The 17,477-nt window shown below is 51.2% G+C and overlaps 2 protein-coding genes across 6 annotated transcripts in view; one reads left to right on the forward strand and one right to left on the reverse strand.

The window, feature by feature from the left end:
• The first annotated feature begins 1,848 nt into the window (after nucleotides 1–1,848).
• Nucleotides 1,849–13,602, forward strand: FNDC11 (fibronectin type III domain containing 11). Its single transcript, XM_005239950.4, has 2 exons — nucleotides 1,849–2,031; nucleotides 11,996–13,602. Exons 1-2 carry the CDS (start codon nucleotides 1,849–1,851, stop codon nucleotides 12,947–12,949), a joined length of 1,137 nt encoding a protein of 378 aa, XP_005240007.2. The 3' UTR covers nucleotides 12,950–13,602.
• A 176-nt stretch (nucleotides 13,603–13,778) lies between these two features.
• Nucleotides 13,779–17,477, reverse strand: part of HELZ2 (helicase with zinc finger 2) — a 28,208-nt gene continuing 24,509 nt past the window's right edge. For all 5 annotated transcript variants that reach the window (XM_055814016.1, XM_055814015.1, XM_055814017.1 and 2 more), the window contains one exon: nucleotides 13,779–17,174. In XM_055814016.1, the coding sequence (XP_055669991.1) occupies nucleotides 17,050–17,174 (125 nt within the window). In that variant the 3' untranslated portion in view covers nucleotides 13,779–17,049. The remainder of the gene's footprint in view (nucleotides 17,175–17,477) is intronic.

The following is a 17,477-nucleotide window of genomic DNA, read 5'->3' on the forward strand; positions in this document are numbered from 1 at the left end:
AAGCAGGGTCCCTGAGCAGAGCTGGGCAGACCAAGGCACTAAAGCAATTCTGGCTCCATCCCGCAGGACAGGTAACCGGCCTGACCCCGGGGGCTTGGGGCACTAAACCAAGGCACGGTGGCCAGTGCCAACCAGAACATGGCTCCCTGGCGTGAGGCACCCGTGGCCATTTATCCTCACCTTGGATTAGGATTAGCCCCATTCTCGCTGCAGACACCAAGTAGGCCACGGCGATTAGCAGGGTGGGCGAGCTCAGGCTCTGCTGCACGCTGCCTGCGGGAACGCCTCCCTGTCCTGCCTCGTCCCCCGCAGCCCCGCTGTTTGGGAGGCAAAGGGGATGAGCAGCCTCTTGCCCAGCTGGCCACCTGCTCTGGAGGTGGCTGCAAACCCAGCAAGGAATGTGCCCTGCAGAATCGCCGCTTTAGTAACCACAAATGTGTTCTCCCTTTGCACAGATGCTCTGCCGCAGATCCCAGATGCACAGACCAGAACCACAGCAGCTGGGAGCCCCCATAGCCCCATTTCTAGCCGGGACCCCCAGTGCCATGGTGACATTCATGGTGGGAAAAGCACAGCAAGGCTCAGCCGCATCCTGCAGCAGCAGGAAGTTTTCCTTTGGCCGGGGAGCATCAGCCAGCGATTTCCCGTGTGTTGAGCAGCTTGGGGCCACCCTGAGCTGGCATGGGACACGGTGTCCTGGCATGCGGGGCCACGCACCGTCGCCCGCCAGCCCTTGTGTAACAGCCCCGCAGCCTCGTGCGACCCTGGGCAGCTGCAGCACCCGCTCTGGGACGTGCCGAGCGGCCAGTCTCCCCTCCTGCTCCCCCTCCGACAGCCCCAGTGCTGCTGGCCACGTGGCTGCGGGCTCCCCCTGCACGGCCATCAGCATTGTGCTCCCTAATCACTCCCGACAGGGACAGAAAATGGATCCTTTCATCGCAGTGGGGCTGGTCAGCCCCGGCTGGAGTGATGCTGAGGTGCCAGAGCTGCCCCACTCACTGGCAGGCAAGGGGGGGCCCAGGCCACATTTCCTTCTGGCCCCCCAGCTTCCAGCTGGTTTATCTCAGGGCCGAGGGGCATTGACTGTATGGCACCCACTGTGAGGGGAACCCCGGGTGCTCAAATGTCTTCCCCAGTCCTGCCCAGAGCATCCTGCCTGCAGGCAGGGAATGGGCTGGAGCACACTGGCAGCGGGTATGGGACAAGCCCCAAGACTGTCCCTGTCCTGGTGACAAGTGCAGCTGCAGAGAGTGGCTGTGCCACACTGCTGTCCCCTACGACATGCACTCGCCCCCAAAGTACCCAGCACAAATGCTGCTGCACCTCCGGGCAGGCTCCTTCTGCTCTCATGGCTTCGCTCTGTTTTAAGCTGCACCAGTGACAAGGATAGTTTTGCCCACCTCCAGGGTCATGGCATCACGTACTTCTCCGTGACCAGACACGTACCGTGCCCTGTGAGCTCCCACGGCCCCCAGCACTCGTTAGCTCGTAAACATAATAAAGATGAAATCCAGGAGGAGCTTGAGGGTGAGCCCGGGCCACCTTGCACGTGTGCTGCCACGCTGCAGGTGAGAAGCTGGTAAGGGCAGGTGACCACACGGCACAACCAGCAGCCAAAAAGCTTTTAACATCATTAGCAGAGAGAGCTTGGTGTCAGTCACCAGGAGAAATGTTTCACTGCAGCTTTGCTCTCTGGAGACCTGCTATTTTGTATGCAAAGAGGGCTGCTGAGCACCACAAAGAGCTTCAAGTACTTGATAGCTGACAAAAGTACCCTAGCACCAGCCACCCCCTGCCCCGCTGCTCCGTGGGGACCAGGTGGTGGCACGTGCCAGGGTAGAGCTGCACATGGCGAAGGCCATGGCCAGGCAGCAGGGCAAGGGCATGGCAGCCACCATGACCATGAGGCCAGCTGTGGTCTCCAGTGCCAGTTGGGCAAGCACCAACCTCACCCCGGACGGATTTAACACCAGCGAGCAGAGGTGGGGTGCCCCCGCCATCGGCTTCGCTCACTACCTGCTTTCACACACGGTAGGAACATTTTCGAGAGCCTCCTTTCCACAGAGGCTCTGGCGCCGTGTTTTACAGCAAGAGCACTAAGTCAGTCAGTGCAAAACATAAGTCCATATTTCTTTTAAGATTTCCTGAGCGCCTCCAGCAGCAGCCACTTAAGCAGTCCTAGCTGGACCACAGCAAGACACCAGCTGCTCGACCTGGTAGGAGGAGAGCAAGGCCGGGTTTATTGGTACAGGACATTCATCTGCCTCACCTCCACATTGATGAATAGCTCTATTTTACCCTGTGTCAGGCTCCAGCAAAGCAGAGGATGAACAGCTAAAGCTGCGGTAAGCCCACACACTCCATTTAGCCAGGAGATGACTCAGCCGAGGCTCTTTGTGCGGGTGGAGGTGACGATGAAACGTGAGGGTATGAGAGCCGGCACGCTGTTGAGTGGGGGCTCCACTCTCCCCATCGGCCACCGTACTGTGAGGCAGAAAGGTGGACCTTCCTCACCCTCTGTCCCCCTCTTTGGCTGCAGGACAGTCATGGGGGTCCTTGGCACAGGGACACTTCAGCCCCAGTGCTGCACGGCGGATAAAGCCATCCATGGGTGGCATCGAGCTGCCACGAAGTACCTTTTACCCCATCACACACAGCATCCCAACAGCTCTCCAGCGCCAGCTTGGGCGGGAGCAGCACAGCCCCCAGTGTGCACAGGACAGCCATGGCCACCCCATCCTTCCTTCTGCAGCCCCAGGGGTGCCAGCCCTGCCCAGGGGACCCAGGGGATGGAGCAGGGAGAGCAACATCACCCAAACCACCTCCTGATTCCAACCAAGGCTTCAGAAAAGAAAGATGGCCAAGTCAGAAAGCCAAATATAATTTTTGCCTGTGATCTGCCTCGACGGCACATTTGTGGAGCTGCACAGGATGCAGGGTGCCCATCCCACGCACGTTCCACCTGCCTCTCCCCGCAGTAGGGACCGCACGTGGCAGAGGCAGCAGCTTCACCCGGAGCTGCTTCAGGTCAATCTCCGTTCCACGAACAAAAGCCACTTCTCTCCAGCTCATTTCCTGGCAGAGTTAATGGCCTGCGCTTCTCTGGGGACCCAGCACTTGCGAAGACACACTGGGAGGCAAGCAGCAAGGGAGGGAATTAAGACCTTATTTCCTCTGCCAGAGATAAGATCTTTAAACAAGGTTCTCAGCCAAGAACTTTAATTTTTTTTTTTCTACAGGTTTTGCAAGGGAATCTTGTTCTCCAGAATTGCATCCGCCTCCAACCCTACTCAGAGCTGCCAAAGACTGCGCTTCCCCCGGGAGCAGCCTGGGAGCGGTGGAGATGGATGAGCTGACACAGGCATGACTTCACCCTTGCTGTCCTGCCATCGGAGCCAGGGGCTGTCAGTATTCCCAGAGCAACCCCCCTGCTCTGGTCCTCCCCACCAGCCCCCTCGGATCAGCCCCAAGGACCACTGCCATGCAGTGCCACAGCCCCCTGCCCCAGCGTCAGGGCTAGATGAGGCCCCCGGGGCGAGCATCCTTGTGAGCAGCAGCAAAGCCTGACCCAGCAGCGCTGCTCTAAGCTCCCTCTGCATGGATCTAGCCCCACAGTCCCTCCTGTTTTAACCCAGGAAAGGCCAGCACCTGTGGTCATGTGAAAGATGCTCATTCCTACTCTGAAAAGCTTTCTGGATGTCAGTGAGGGACACTAAACTGGCTGTGCAGGGTTTACTTCCCCTCTTCCACAAGCCCAAACAGGTTGTTATCTCACTGTGGGCCTCAGCTCCTCCTTGTAACACAGAAATGCCCCAGTACTGCCTCTGTGCTGGGGGAACACAAATGTTCCCAAAACAACTGTAGCCTTCAATGGCAAGAAATAAATGCCCCTGCCTTGCTCATGCCCTGGGGGTTTGCAGCCCCTCCCTTGCTTAGAGGCAGCTGTGGGAACAAGCGCTTTGGGCTGATTTATCCAGCATGTTGGTGCTGCAGATTAACACGCCAGCCCTGAGCGATGGAAGGGAGCACGAGCCAGCCAGCCAAGCGGTAAATCACAGGATGCAGGCTCCAGCTCTGCCTGCCATGCTCTGCCCACTGGTACTAAATAAAGGTGCTGGTCACCATGTTCCCAGCAGGATGAATGCTCGAGCCTCGGAGCTGCTTTCATGTCCCAAGCCTCAGGGAGGGCGGACACCCAGCTCCTTGGGAGTGCTGCACCCTGGCATCAGCCCGGTTCTGCTCCCCGCCAGCCGCAGCCCCCAGCGGGCACTGGTACCAGGTGACAACCAGGGAACCAGGGTGCGGGCTCAGCACGTTTTGACTTCCCCATCTTCTCTCTCTGTCCCACATCCAAGTAAACATGACCCCTTTGGGAAGCTTGCCTGGAAAAAGGGGGATGCACACTCGCTGCTCGGATGAACCTGCCAGCAAGGGCCATCTTGTGGGATCTGGGACACGACAGCCTGCCTTGAACTTATGCTCAAGGATGTCTGTCTTGCAAAGTGCAGCACAACACAGGGATATCTGAACGGGCTTTTGATGAGCTTCCAAGCAAGATGAAGGAGCTTCCATGACCCTGCTCCATCTTCCTGAGCTGGATCATCAGTCCTGGGCTGGGTCATTGGTCCTGAGCTGGGTCATTGGTAAACCAACCGCTGCTGTAGCCCACAGCTCAGATGAGCTCTCACCTCTCACGTCGGGGTGTTTACACTAATGTCACTGCTGGAGAAACAAGGGTGCATCTGCCCTTGGACTCCCCTTTGGTGCCAAGACCTGTCCGGGCTGTGCAACCATCAAACATTCAACAGAGGAGGGGAGAAGAGCTAACAGACGAAGGCTCCCTTTCCCTTGCCTGAGGAAATCCCGAGCGCTCAGCCCTGCACGCAGCAGGTCTCTGGGCTGGGCACAGAACCGGGAGGACTTTTGGCCCAGACCAGCCTCCAAACCCACAAAATTCTTGGCCTGCTGTAGGCAAACAGCTACCTCAAACTCCAGCAGGTCCAGGCTGGGGGGCTCCCTCCTAGGGTTTCATTAGTGGGTATAATGAGCTGGAGATAATTGCTGCCTTGGGGGTGCAATTAACTCCTCCCTGGCCTGGTCCAGCTGGGACTTTTGCATCCCAGGAGAGGAGTTCCCAACTGCCAGATGAAAAAAATTACAACAGAAAAAGTAGAAAACTTACAACCCTCTTCCTTCCCAAAGTGAGCCTTCTGAATGACAACCTGATGGGCAAAGCGAGTTCACAATGTGTGGATTTGGGATATATCTCAAATGTGTAATTTATTTCAGTTATGTGAGGCACCAGTGAAACTGGGAGCAAGCACGGAGTGAATTAGTCACACCCCTTGTGATAATGGGGTTTGAAGCAGCTCAGTGCAGCCGGCTGATGGGCAGCCCTGCTCTGAAAGTCCAGCTCCCGCGGAGCCAGGCAAGCATGGCAAGTTATGGGCACTGTCTAGGGATGCAGGGACAGAGCCAGGAACTCTGGAAGAGGTGGTAATGGGAGACTTTTATGACAGCGCTGCCAGCAATGGCGGCAGTGGTGATCGACACAAGCTCTAACAGAAAGGTCTGTGTTGAACAGCTCTCGGTCCCCAGGACAGGGGCCACCTTGAACCAGGCACTGCCTGAAGAGCTGCTCCAAACCGAGCCCACCTGACAGCCACCTTCACCTGCAAGGGCCCATCTGGAAGCAGCAGCAGAACCAGGCACAAAGTCCGTGCTCTCCCCTGTGCCTCGGTAGCTTCCTTTGCAGCAAATTACTGTTTCAGACATGCAGCAGACATGAAATATGAAGACAGAAATTGCCAGCGACTTTTAATTTGGGTTCTGCCAATTTCTCTGTTCCAGCTATTGATTTTCCATAAAGATGAATTCCCGCTCCCAGCTCTCTCTGACAGGCACTATCTGGATGTTTTTCTTACCCCGAGAGTGGAAATATATGTTTTATTAAGTGTCAGAGCTTACTAATGAGAAGAGGGAGGAAAATCAATTGTCTGCTTATATCTTGATCTCAAAGACAGGACTAACAAGTTCTTTATTTTGATGCTGCGGGCAGGAAGACAGGGCAGAGTGACAAACGTGGCAGACGACGGCTGTCAGCTCTACTACAGAGACAGCTCAGCTGATGAGGGGGGAAAAGAGGGGTATGTGGTGTTGAATGCTTCAAACACATTTGTATTAAATCAAAGAGATTCATAGAGTGCTGTAAAATCCTATAATTTAATTGATCCTTGATGAAAAGCACTGAAAACAGTAAAATTTCAGCTGCAGACTACTGAACCGAGCAGGTTTATGCTCATGTTCCTAAAATCAAAAGCTTGGCCAGCCGTTCAGGATAGGGGCAGCCAAAGGGATTCCATTTTTCTATGCAAAATTCGGGAAGAAGATTAGCATTTCCGACAATGAGAAGTACAAGCAAGCTCAGTGCAAAAGTCTTTGCACAACTCCACCAATAAATCCCATTTCAAACATGCACCATGCCGTGCTCACAGAAACCGCTCAGGTGACATCCCGACCCTGCCAAAATGAGGAGCAAAGCTTGTTAAGCCCAGGACTTCACCTTTGCTGCATGGGAAGCTCAGCCTTTGCACAGGGCTCAGCTGTGCCATACTTTCATCTTCTCCCTCCACCTTTTCCAGGTCAGTTCTGGGGTACAGGAACACCCTGAATAGCCCTGAAGGCAGACATGCTCTCCACTGAGAGCCATTAAATACAAAGCACCATCACACCATCAGAAATCATGGGACATGGACACAAAGTGCAAGCATTGCTTCGAACTTCTCCCAAGGGAACTGGCACAGGCTGTGGCTGGAATAGGAGGTGAGGTTAGCTGGACCTCCGCAGGACTCTTCTTATGTCCTTAAGCCCTCACACCCCTAAGGCCAAGAGAAAAGGACAGGTCCAGTTCCCAGCACACACAGCCCGAACGACAGGACTGGGATCCATGACATGAGCATGAACACTCATTTCCTGCAGAAACTTGGCATTATAACCAAATACTGACCTCTGCTAGCCCTCCCCCCCCCCCCCCCCCCCAAGCAAGGCTGTCAACCTTCTTTCACTCATATTTGTTATCTTCCTTGTCTGTTACAGAATCACACCTGACAATTGTATAGTTAATCTCTTGGCAGCTGTGAAGTGAAATGGTAAGCTCCAGCTGCCTTGAGAAGATGCATTGATTTCTTAAAATGACATATCGCCTCCTCCCTTGATGTTCAAGCAGGATATGGATCTTACCCATCATTCAATTAAAAAGCTTAGCAGAGATGCACCAGCTAAGCGTACAAGGCAGCATTAAGGCTAAGCCCTGACCCAAAGATTTAATTGCAGGGAGTATGAAGGCACCTTTACACGCAGGATGTCTGTCTGGTTTGCTGATGAACATACCGGTCATGGTATTGAGCTTCCCACTGTGAACCAGACGAGCCAGTCTCCACAATAAAACAGCTGACTGGCCAGTCGGGTCCTGCAGCAAAGCAGAGCAGGAAAATCCCTTCCTACCCAAAAGGAAGTTTGCTGCATTTCATGAAGTAGTTTATATCCTATTTCAACACAGCTCTTTAATAAGGGTTATGTGTTTAAGTTAACAAAACTCCTGACGCTTTGTGAAACAGCCTCAGTCTCACAGTGGAGAGCAAAGCACCAGAGTGTAAGATTCACTCTCAAAAAGCAAAAGTACCCTCACCCCACAGCACGCCATAAAGCCCAGCAAATCCCATTAATACCCCAGAACTACCTGTGCTTTCCTGGGCAAATATTAACATCTGCAAAGCGGTGATGAGCAAAGCTGAAGCATTACCTGTGGGTATCCCAGATCCGCCCCGCACTGGGCTCAGACAGGTCCCAGGCAGAGCAGCAGTGGGGTGCTGCTGCTGATGCCCTAATGCTCAGGAATTCAGGGCAGGGTCATTCACAATCCTGCTCCCAGAAATGGATGTGTTGTTTGGAACAGCGTGGATAACTGGGGCTGTTAGGATACTAAGCATCAGAGGCAGAGGTGTACCTACACCCAGCAACTCAAAACCCCAGTGAGGTGCCTGTGGGTGTGCGGAGCAGGGCAGCCCTGTGCCAGCACAGCACTTCACAGCAGCCACTTTGCAAGGTGCCACCACAACCTTAAGGTTTTCCAGGACGGGGCCAGCTTTTCTGCTCCGTGCTGCGCTCACTGCACCTGGCTCTGAGCTAGCATTTACCATTTTCTGGCTGTCCTGCCTTAGCTACTTCATCTGTCCGCCAGGACCCCTGGCTCGAGGCCGTGTCCCCGCAGTTTGCTACTGAGGCCCGGGCTCTGCAGAGAGAACAGAGCTCTCCACCTGCCTGCAGTGAACAGCTCAGTCAGGCTCCTTGACCTTGGAGCGGGGCTCAGAAAACACTGACGTTGCTACCTAGCTCCACGGAGCAGAGGTGAAGCACACTGGAGGAGCAGCGGGAATGTCACACACAGGGAGGCAGAGCTTTGGAAATTGTGTTTTGAGTGCCCCAATGATCAGAAACCATGTGGTCCTCAGAACACGGTCCTCTCATCAGCTTAGCACTCCCACAGCACCGACACAACAGCAAAGGCACAAGGAGGGAGTGAGACCACAATGTGCCTGCCAAGGGGGACCCACAGAGCCCCTGGCCCCTCTGCTCTTCTCCTCCATGGCCTCCGGTACAATGGGAAACAGCCCTGGGGTGGGAGACACAGCCCGGGATGGGGGACAGAGCCCGGGGTGGGGGACAGAGACTGGGGTGGGGGACAGAGTCCAGAGTTGGCGACAGAGCCCGGGGTTGGCGACAGAGCTCAGGGTTGGCGACAGAGCCCGGGGAGGGGGACAGGGCCCGGGGTGGGGGACAGGGCCTTCTCACACCTCCAGGTGGGCGATGCCAGCCCAGGGTTTGCAGCGGCCCCTCCCCCTCCCGTGCCTGGCAGCGAGGGATGCGCCCACTGTGACCACAGCAGCTGGGCATTGTGTGCTGTCTCCCTGTAAGCCACCCGTGTCACCGCTTCAGTACAACCCCAGGCGCCGCCAGTTAAGCGGGCAGAGGAGGGCACGGCCGTGCTCCTCTCCACACAGCGGCGGCCATCTCCCCTCGAGGCCGGCCCGGTGCTACGGACCCCGCAGGGAGCCGCGGTGCTGTGTTTCCCCAGGGACCGCAGGGAGAAGGAGGGGCGGCTGAGAGGTGGGTTGCTGAGATTCATGGAGGGTTAAGTACAAATTATTTTGGGGCCGACAGTCCCACTGGTAACTGGGGCATGGCCCCACAACCCGAGCAGCAAGCATGGTGGTGTAAAGCGGGGGCTTGGGGGAGGGGTTGGGGGGTGCCACAGCCCCGCCAGCCGCCAGCCGGGGCACAGCTGGGTGGTGGGTACCAGGCTCCGGCCCCCGCGGCCGACCAAGGCGCTGCAGCCCCCTCCTGGGGCTTGCCCGGGCCGCCCGGGGCAGGGCGCTGGCAGGACAGGCGGGGACCCCGGCCCCGAGTGCCAGGAGCATCGCCATGGCAACCGCGGCTGCGGGTGGCCGGGCCCGCCGGAGGGAGAGCGGGGGTGGGCCGCAGGCAGGGCCGGGCAGGGCCACAGGCAGGGCCGGGCTGCAGAGAGAACCGGGCTGCAGGCAGGGCCAGGCTGGGCTGCAGGCAGAGCCGGGCCACGGGCAGGGCTGGGCAGGGCCGGGCTGGGCTGCAGGCAGAGCCGGGCCATGGGCAGGGCCGCAGGCAGGGCCGCAGGCAGAGCCGGGCTGCAGGCAGGGCCACAGGCAGGGCCGGGCAGGGCCGCAGGCAGAGCTGGACTGCAGGCAGGGCCACAGGCAGGGCCGGGCAGGGCCGCAGGCAGAGCTGGGCTGCAGGAAGGACCACAGGCAGGGCCACAGGCAGGGCCGCAGGCAGAGCCGGGCTGCAGGCAGGGCCAGCCCTGTGCTGCTGGATGGAGCTCCCCAGGGCCTGGCAAGCTGGGTTGGTGCTGGTCAAGGCAATCTGGGGCCTTCCGGGCTTGGCTTTTGCCAGAGGGGCCAGGCCTTGGCCCCCAGCCCAGGGCAGCTTGAGGAGGCTGCAGGCCTGGGATACAGGGCTGGGTTTGAGCCACGGGGAAGGTGTTGGGGTGGCTCCGGCTCCCATGGGTGCCCCCTTCCACCCCCTCCAAGCCCTGGCCTGGGTGAGTCCAGGGCCACGCAGCCCCCAGCCTGGGCAACTGCAGCCTCCCAGGCTGCAAATGTAGCAGTGCTACTGGGAAAACAGCCGTCTCTGGCACGAAAAAAATGGGATATAAAAACAGAAAGGGAAAACAAGCACAATCACAGCTCTGTCTGTGGGCAAACAGACTGCTCTACAGAGCCAAATCACTCTGAAAGCGGGGTAATGTAACCTGGTGCATGTGCTGTCCCTGTTGCACTCCATACGGGGATGCCAGGAACTGGCACTGTGCTTTGGTTTAGGTGGTTTTTTTTTTTGTGGAAAGAAAAAAGTGGAAAGGAAATACAGCTTGTTTTTTAAGTTGACAGCTCTCTGGGAAACAAAGTTGCTGCAAATGAATAAATTGCAGTGCAGCTAGGGGCCAGACATCTGAAAGGTTTACAAACACTTGAAATTCCTATGAGGAAGTGTTATTAGTTCTGTTATGTATTTATGGAAAATGAGGCTAAGAAAAATTGCTTTGTCAACTAGATATCACCATCTAGCTTCTACAAGACATGTAAGAATTAAAATATCCCAGCTAGATACTACAAGAACTTAAATAATTATAACCAGGAAATTACATAGAATGAGGAAAGTTACCTGTTGCTAGATGGCATCATCGCAGTCTAACTGGGGTCACAAAATCTTCCTCTCAGAATTCTGTATTTCTTTCTTTTTCAAATCCAATGTGTTCAGCTTATGAAAGCCACATTCTCAGCATCAAGCGGGGTTCTCATTACAACGTCACCAACAACAGGGAGGCACAGGCATTTAACTAATTTCTGTTTATGATAGGTAAGCTGCCTGAGCCACAGGTACTTCAGCTAAAGTAGAATAAAGAAACACCTTCCACCTTGGCTCAGTGGGCACCACCACCCAGGGTACATCTTTGCCAGTAAATGAAGCAGCTAAGACTAAGACAGCAGATACAGTTGCAAAGGGCCACTACCTAAACACCTTCCTTCCAGTGAACTGTTACCTGTTCATAGGTGCTTTACACGTGTTTCATTCTCTTACTGTATGTTGTTTATAGACTAACAGTGCTCTACAAGAAAGCAAGTAGATATCATGGTCCAAGGTGATGATGTAAATTAAAAACAGAGAAAGGGAAAGCAATACATCACTGAAAACATTGTCAGGTTACAACTGTCAATCCACTGTGAAAGGTGGAGGTACAAGGGAAAACGCTAGCGTTCCTCTTGAAAGCTGTTGTGAGGTGGCACTTGGGGCATTCATGGTTCTGCCTGCTGGATACCAGCTCGCCTAGGGGGCAGAGTGTTAATTTATTATATATTAATATATTATATAAATTAATATATATTATATAAATTAATATATCATCACCAAGGTGATTATATAGCTGTAGGAATGGGCTTAGACGATGGGTCTCAAACCTCGGCAGCCTGGCAGATTACAAAGAGAGAAAAACAGACATCTCCAGAGATGTAGAAGAATGGAAAGAAATTGCTTACAGGAGTACAAAGGCATCTAATTAGAATGAAACAGAAGATAATAAGATAGGGAGAAATTTTGGCAGAGTATACCAGAGAACAGTTCCTGACATTCTGAATCTATTAAGCAGAGGTAGAACCTCCCGGGGGGTGGGGGTGTAGAAGGAAACTAGTTGGTTGGAATATATAGAAGTAGACTATACAAAACATTAGAAAGCATACAACTATAAAGGAAAATTCCTCTGGTACTACATCTAGTCTAAGAGCTCTTTTGCATCTATAAATTTATAAGCTAAGCTTTAATTAAGAGAAGAGTCACAGTCATGATTATACTCCCTCCCAGCTGCTTTTCCTCTGATTCTTAATGTTATTATTACTGCTTTCTTACACAGCACCTGAGCTTTGGAATCATGGCTGTGATTTTGAATGAATTTGAAACCAGTTTGGACAGTACCGCACACAGTGAAGCACAAGACAATGCCAGCTGGGAGCAGTACTCAGAAAGGAGCAGCTTTGTTCTGCAGTTCCTGAACTCCACCCTGAGCCTGCACCACCTCCAGCACCACCGGAAAAAAGTTGAGCTTCTGAGCAAATGTTACTTTTACTTAGATATTGAGCCCAAACACGTGACCGTGACAGAACAGAACCAAGTGATGCATCGCACTAACATCTTGCAACTAATAGACCCCAGGCAATTCCAGAGGATGAAGAAGGTGGGAAAAAACCAGACTGAAATCCAGCTGTCACTTCTAACTGAGCTCTTAGAACAACTGGAACGAGGACGGGAGGAGCTGAGCCATTACGTAGAGACTTATGACACTGTAACTTTTCTTTCCCGGTGGGACATGATTATGCAGAGGCTGTCCAAGCTCTCCGAGTATATGGAAACTCTCACTTCCTTGCAAGTGCCGGGAAAGCTCCATGTCAAGCACCAGATGGTGTCACAAGCAGATCTCAGAGGTACTACGCTTCCCAACATTAGGCTTTCTCTCCGTACCAAGATGCCACTGATTTTTGATCGAAATGAATCATTCGCACACAAGGACTGGGCCACACTCAAGTGGTTTGCCGAAGATCAAAAGTCACACCTTGAACAATATGAACTGCACGTGAGGCTACTGACAGGTGGGAGTCAGGCAGAAGTGGGATATGGTAGGATTCAGGTAGTCATCTCCAACACGTGTGTAGTCCGGGACTTGCAGCCTGGCAGTTCATACACATTCCTCATCAGAAGATCAAACACTCAGACTCTTGTTTTTGAAAGATGGCACGACAGCATTACATTGACGACACAAACTGATGCTGTTGGAGAAGCAGACAGAAGTGCTTGGACACCAAAAGGATGACATGGCACAGAAGAACATTTTTCTCATTTTATCCATTACAAAAAGACAAATGAGAAAAAGTAAACCTTATTTTAAAACACTATGCGTAAAACTGGACTCAATTTGTTTTCAACAATTTTACAAGCACCTTCCCCAAATATTTCCAGGTTAACAGTAACCCATTCCAAATTTCTCACACAAAATGCTATCCTTGGGCAGCATTCCAGACTCAGCACTCACTTCCCACTGCCAGAACCCACAGGCGGGAGCAGCTGGAAGCAGGCAGTCTTGCAGGACACCTCAGATGCAAAGCACAGGGATAGCACAGCATCGCCATCATCCAGTGCTTTTCATCCACCGCAACATGCCCCGTGCCAGCTTCTTGCAATGATGTTGCAAGTTGCAGTTTTTTTACCACAAGTTATGCCTCGCCCTGCCATGTTCTCCCTCTAAAACACCTGAACTAAATCCTAAGCTCTTCAAATTTCTCACCCCAGCTTATCTCCGTCTCTGATTCCTCTCACCCTCTATACCCTGTGCCTTACAGCTACCTAAGCATGATTTCATCCTCACTCCCCTACAGTGCAGGAAAAGATCACTCTGATTAAATAAAACAGAACAACAAACAACAACAACAAAACAAAAAAAGCCCAAGAACCCCCTAAAACCCTACAACAAATGGGGAAGGGTAATACATCTACACCACCGATATGAAGAAAACAATCTTTTTAGCCATGTACTGCAGTTAATGCTAATTTTCTTTTTACCATTTAGTTCAGTCCAAATGTAGCCATCCCCACACAGATTCTAGTCAAACCATCACATAAACAGATCTTTTAGTAATAAAAATTTATTATTTAAATAAATTCAAATAATTTTTACAATTATGGCTTAAGTATCAAAAAAGGAATGTTGAGGTTCATTCTTATAAACGGTAGAAGCAGGTAAAAATATTTGTATCCAAAACATCATCTGAGGTTTGCTGCCAGTCACAGACATACAAAAGATAAAAACCTGCCACATTTAGAGTTCCTTAATTTACACTTCATGACACTTAACATTTCATTTCCATTTTAAAAAATCCCAACAATTTATTGCAGTAAATTGATTGTCCTATACAGATCTGTCCAAATCCTCAAAAACAGTCCAGTGGGCTTCTCCTTGGCCAGCTGGAGCCAAGGAGAGGTTTCCTAGTTCTGGATGTCTGTAATTTCACTGCCAGTCCGAGCAGGACACAGGGCAATGGCTACAACCGCTCCGACTATCTCAGGCTGATGCCTGGCACACTGCCTGCTGCGTGTGCAGGTTCCCCTTGTTCAGCTTGGCCTCAAGCTCTAGTCAGTGCCAAGGAAATGATCTTGTTGGATTAACTGACATTTGTGCCCTGCAAAAATACTTTCTTCTGTGAGCTGTGGAAAACATAGAGGCTGTGATCAGACAGATACCCTGTGCACCATGCTGCCAGTGGTTTCCTATCGGAATTATCAAAGGTTTGGTGGTTTCGTATTTTTTTTAAAGTATTTTAAGAATATGTGCTTGAACATAAAATTCAAAGGTAAATTCAAAGCTCTGTGTGCAAATGAAACCGGACTACTTTGAACTTCTTTTCTCTTATTCATTTATATGATTCTCTATCTATGAGCGTAAGAACAAGAACATGATATTTAGCCATCACTAACAGTCTATAAAAAGGTTGATTAATTGCACTTTCTGCTATTCCCTGACTATTGCAGCTGCATGACCAACTCTACAGGTACCTGCTCTCAGCCCAAAGAGCCCGAGTCCAGCCTGGCTGTTACTGCTGCTTGTGTGGTCTAGGGCAGCGTTTTCTAAACACCAGTCACAAAATGCATCTTCAGGGGGAAAATAAAAACAAAAAGTATGTTGTCTTGCAACACAGAGGTGACCATGCAAAGCATTCAGTCTAGCCGTTACCCTCCAAGGAGAAGCAGTAAACATCTTTTCCCTGCTGAGGGCAAAGGGAGATGCTTTGTGAAATCTCTTTCTCAGTCTATACAAACACACAGCTAAACCTCACACAAGAGCGTTGGGCTAAGAGCCACTACGCTTGGGGTGAGTCTCCTCGTTTGTGTTACATGTAATGAAATAACCAGCAAAAAAATAACAGGGGAGAGACTATTCATTAGGTCATGAAAATGAGACCTGCTGGTTCTAATGGGACCAGGGTGACATTTTGGAATTATGCTGGCACCATGATAAAGTATTTATCCCAACAATTCCAGCACCTTTTGTGATTCTCCACATCATCTTGGAGATTGCATTTCAGTAGTCTACAAAATGATTTCCATACAAGCTTATTTTGGAATTGCAATATTTGCAAAATCAGGCTAGCATAGAATCTTTTAAGATCCCAGCCACGATAACTTCAAAGAGGAACAATGAACTTTACATCTTACCAGCTTTTGTCAAGCACCTTTAGAACCAGCAAGAAGTACTTCCCATAGGCTTTTGTCCCTCATGGCGTCACCAACCACGTGCTTGTTATCATGCTTCAGAAAGACAAGAGCAAGCCTGGGTGGTCTCTAGCATACAAATCAAACCCACCAAATGCAGAAGTGCAGGAAGGTAGTTTCAAATAAGGAAGAGAACAACAAAATTTCTCCATAGGTTCTTGAGTCAAGTCTAACACAAACGCATGAGAAGAAACAGCGTTACCCAAGGACTCTTCCAGATACAACACTTTCTTATTGCACATTCCACCACACTGGGAAGAGCCATGCTGCATTTTCGGTTGCAAACACAGCATAAAATTCATCCCTGCCATCGTGCTGTGAAGTCACGGGGACCCCTCACTTATGCTGAGGAGGACCCGTGTCCCAGCACGCTATATCCTTGGTGCACAACCACTGCGATTGCATCCTGGCTCCATCCCACGTGAACATCTAGAGACAGCCAGGCGTGTGGTCTTGAGGAGAGCTGAGGCAGGCACTTCATACATTCAGAATTGAAATGAGATAAAAGACAGCCTCCCTCAAAACTACCATGCCTCAAAAAGCAGCTCCATGATTCAGCAGAGAGCACCGCTTCACCACTATACATCTGTATCAGCCATACGTTACTGGGCAAAAGCAGCCTTCTCTAATGAATCACAGCTTCCAGTTCACAGCAGTTTGGATACTTACAATTAAAAAAACCCAACAACCTTATACACATATATGTTGTGGTATATTTAACAAATTTCCATCACTGCTCTTAAAAACTTATGCCATAAGACTGTGAAACAAATTCACAGAATTAAAAAATAATAAATTAGAAGCAGCTTTAAAAAAATATTGGGTAGGAAAGGGGGGGCCTCTTGTAGGAGATTTCAGATAAAACTCAGAACAGTTTAAAATATGCTTACAAATTCCAATGTTTCCTGGTAGGAGTGGTCCTCACTTTTCATTAACTTTATACTGGTGAGGACAACATCCTTTGTACAAAGAATAAGTACATCTATTTACAAAATCAACTTGGCCTTGGCTCTGTGATATTTACATGCTTAGAGAACAGCATTTCGGTTAGACAAAGAGTGGTGCATCGTTGTCTCTTTGCTTTTTTCCTTCATTTAAAAAAGAACCAAAACAACAGAAAAACAGAAACAAAATTGGTTTTCTGCTTTGAGAAATGAGAAGTCTTAAAAATTCCCTGGCCTTGGTTTTAAAAGGAGTGGTAGTACTCAGAAGCTTTGGTCCTCTATGGCAAATCGCAGCTTGCCGTGTGGCTCCGTTGCGCGGTTGTTCCACCCTTCATGCGAATGGACTGAGTATTTGGTCCCCAAAGTGCAGCTGCACTGGCAGAGAGGATGGGGGCTCCGCTGAAAATCTTACAGTTAAAAAAATAGTATCATCATCAAAGTCACAGACCCAGCCATCCATTTCAAATGCTTTTTGGTTTGCTACAGCTGAAAGGTCCTGTCCAAGGTTGCACTGATTAAAAAAAACCCAAGATGCCAAAGCACGCACTGAAGCTGAGCTGTCACCAAGCAGGGGCAGATCCTGGCTCCCCCGCTGCATTTGGCTCTGTAGGTCATTAAACAATGGAAAGATTGTGTCCTTCCCAAGGCACACGTAACGCAGTTCAGGCAGAGCGGGACAAGCTCATCAAGGTACAAACCATCCTCATCGGCGGAAGGCTGAAACCTTGCTGACGAGGATCCCCTGGGCTGCAGTGACGCAGTTGTGCTGTCTGTAATGCTGGAGCAGTTTCTTCCACAACGGGTTGCACTCCAGGAGGTACCGGTTCCCTGTTGGCACAGGGATGGGGGCAGTGGGTTAGTGGCCACAAGAGGCTTGGTCGATACCATCACAGACCGGTCACGGGAACTTTTGGCTAACATTTCTAGCCTAACAGTGCTGGGTAACTTGCAGGGATATTTCCTTCAGCCAGAGCTCTGTGAAATCCCAGCTCCCTTTTCAGAGCTGTCATATCTGCGAGCAGCTTCCCTACACATCACAGCCTACACCCGCGTGATTAGGAGGAAAATATGCAGCCAGATTCTGTTAGGAGAGAGCTCTAGCACACAAGTGACAGAAACAACGTGGTCCGA

This window comes from Falco peregrinus, chromosome 9 (genome assembly GCF_023634155.1).
Source record: "Falco peregrinus isolate bFalPer1 chromosome 9, bFalPer1.pri, whole genome shotgun sequence".
In the NCBI taxonomy this organism is placed as follows: Eukaryota; Metazoa; Chordata; class Aves; order Falconiformes; family Falconidae; genus Falco; species Falco peregrinus.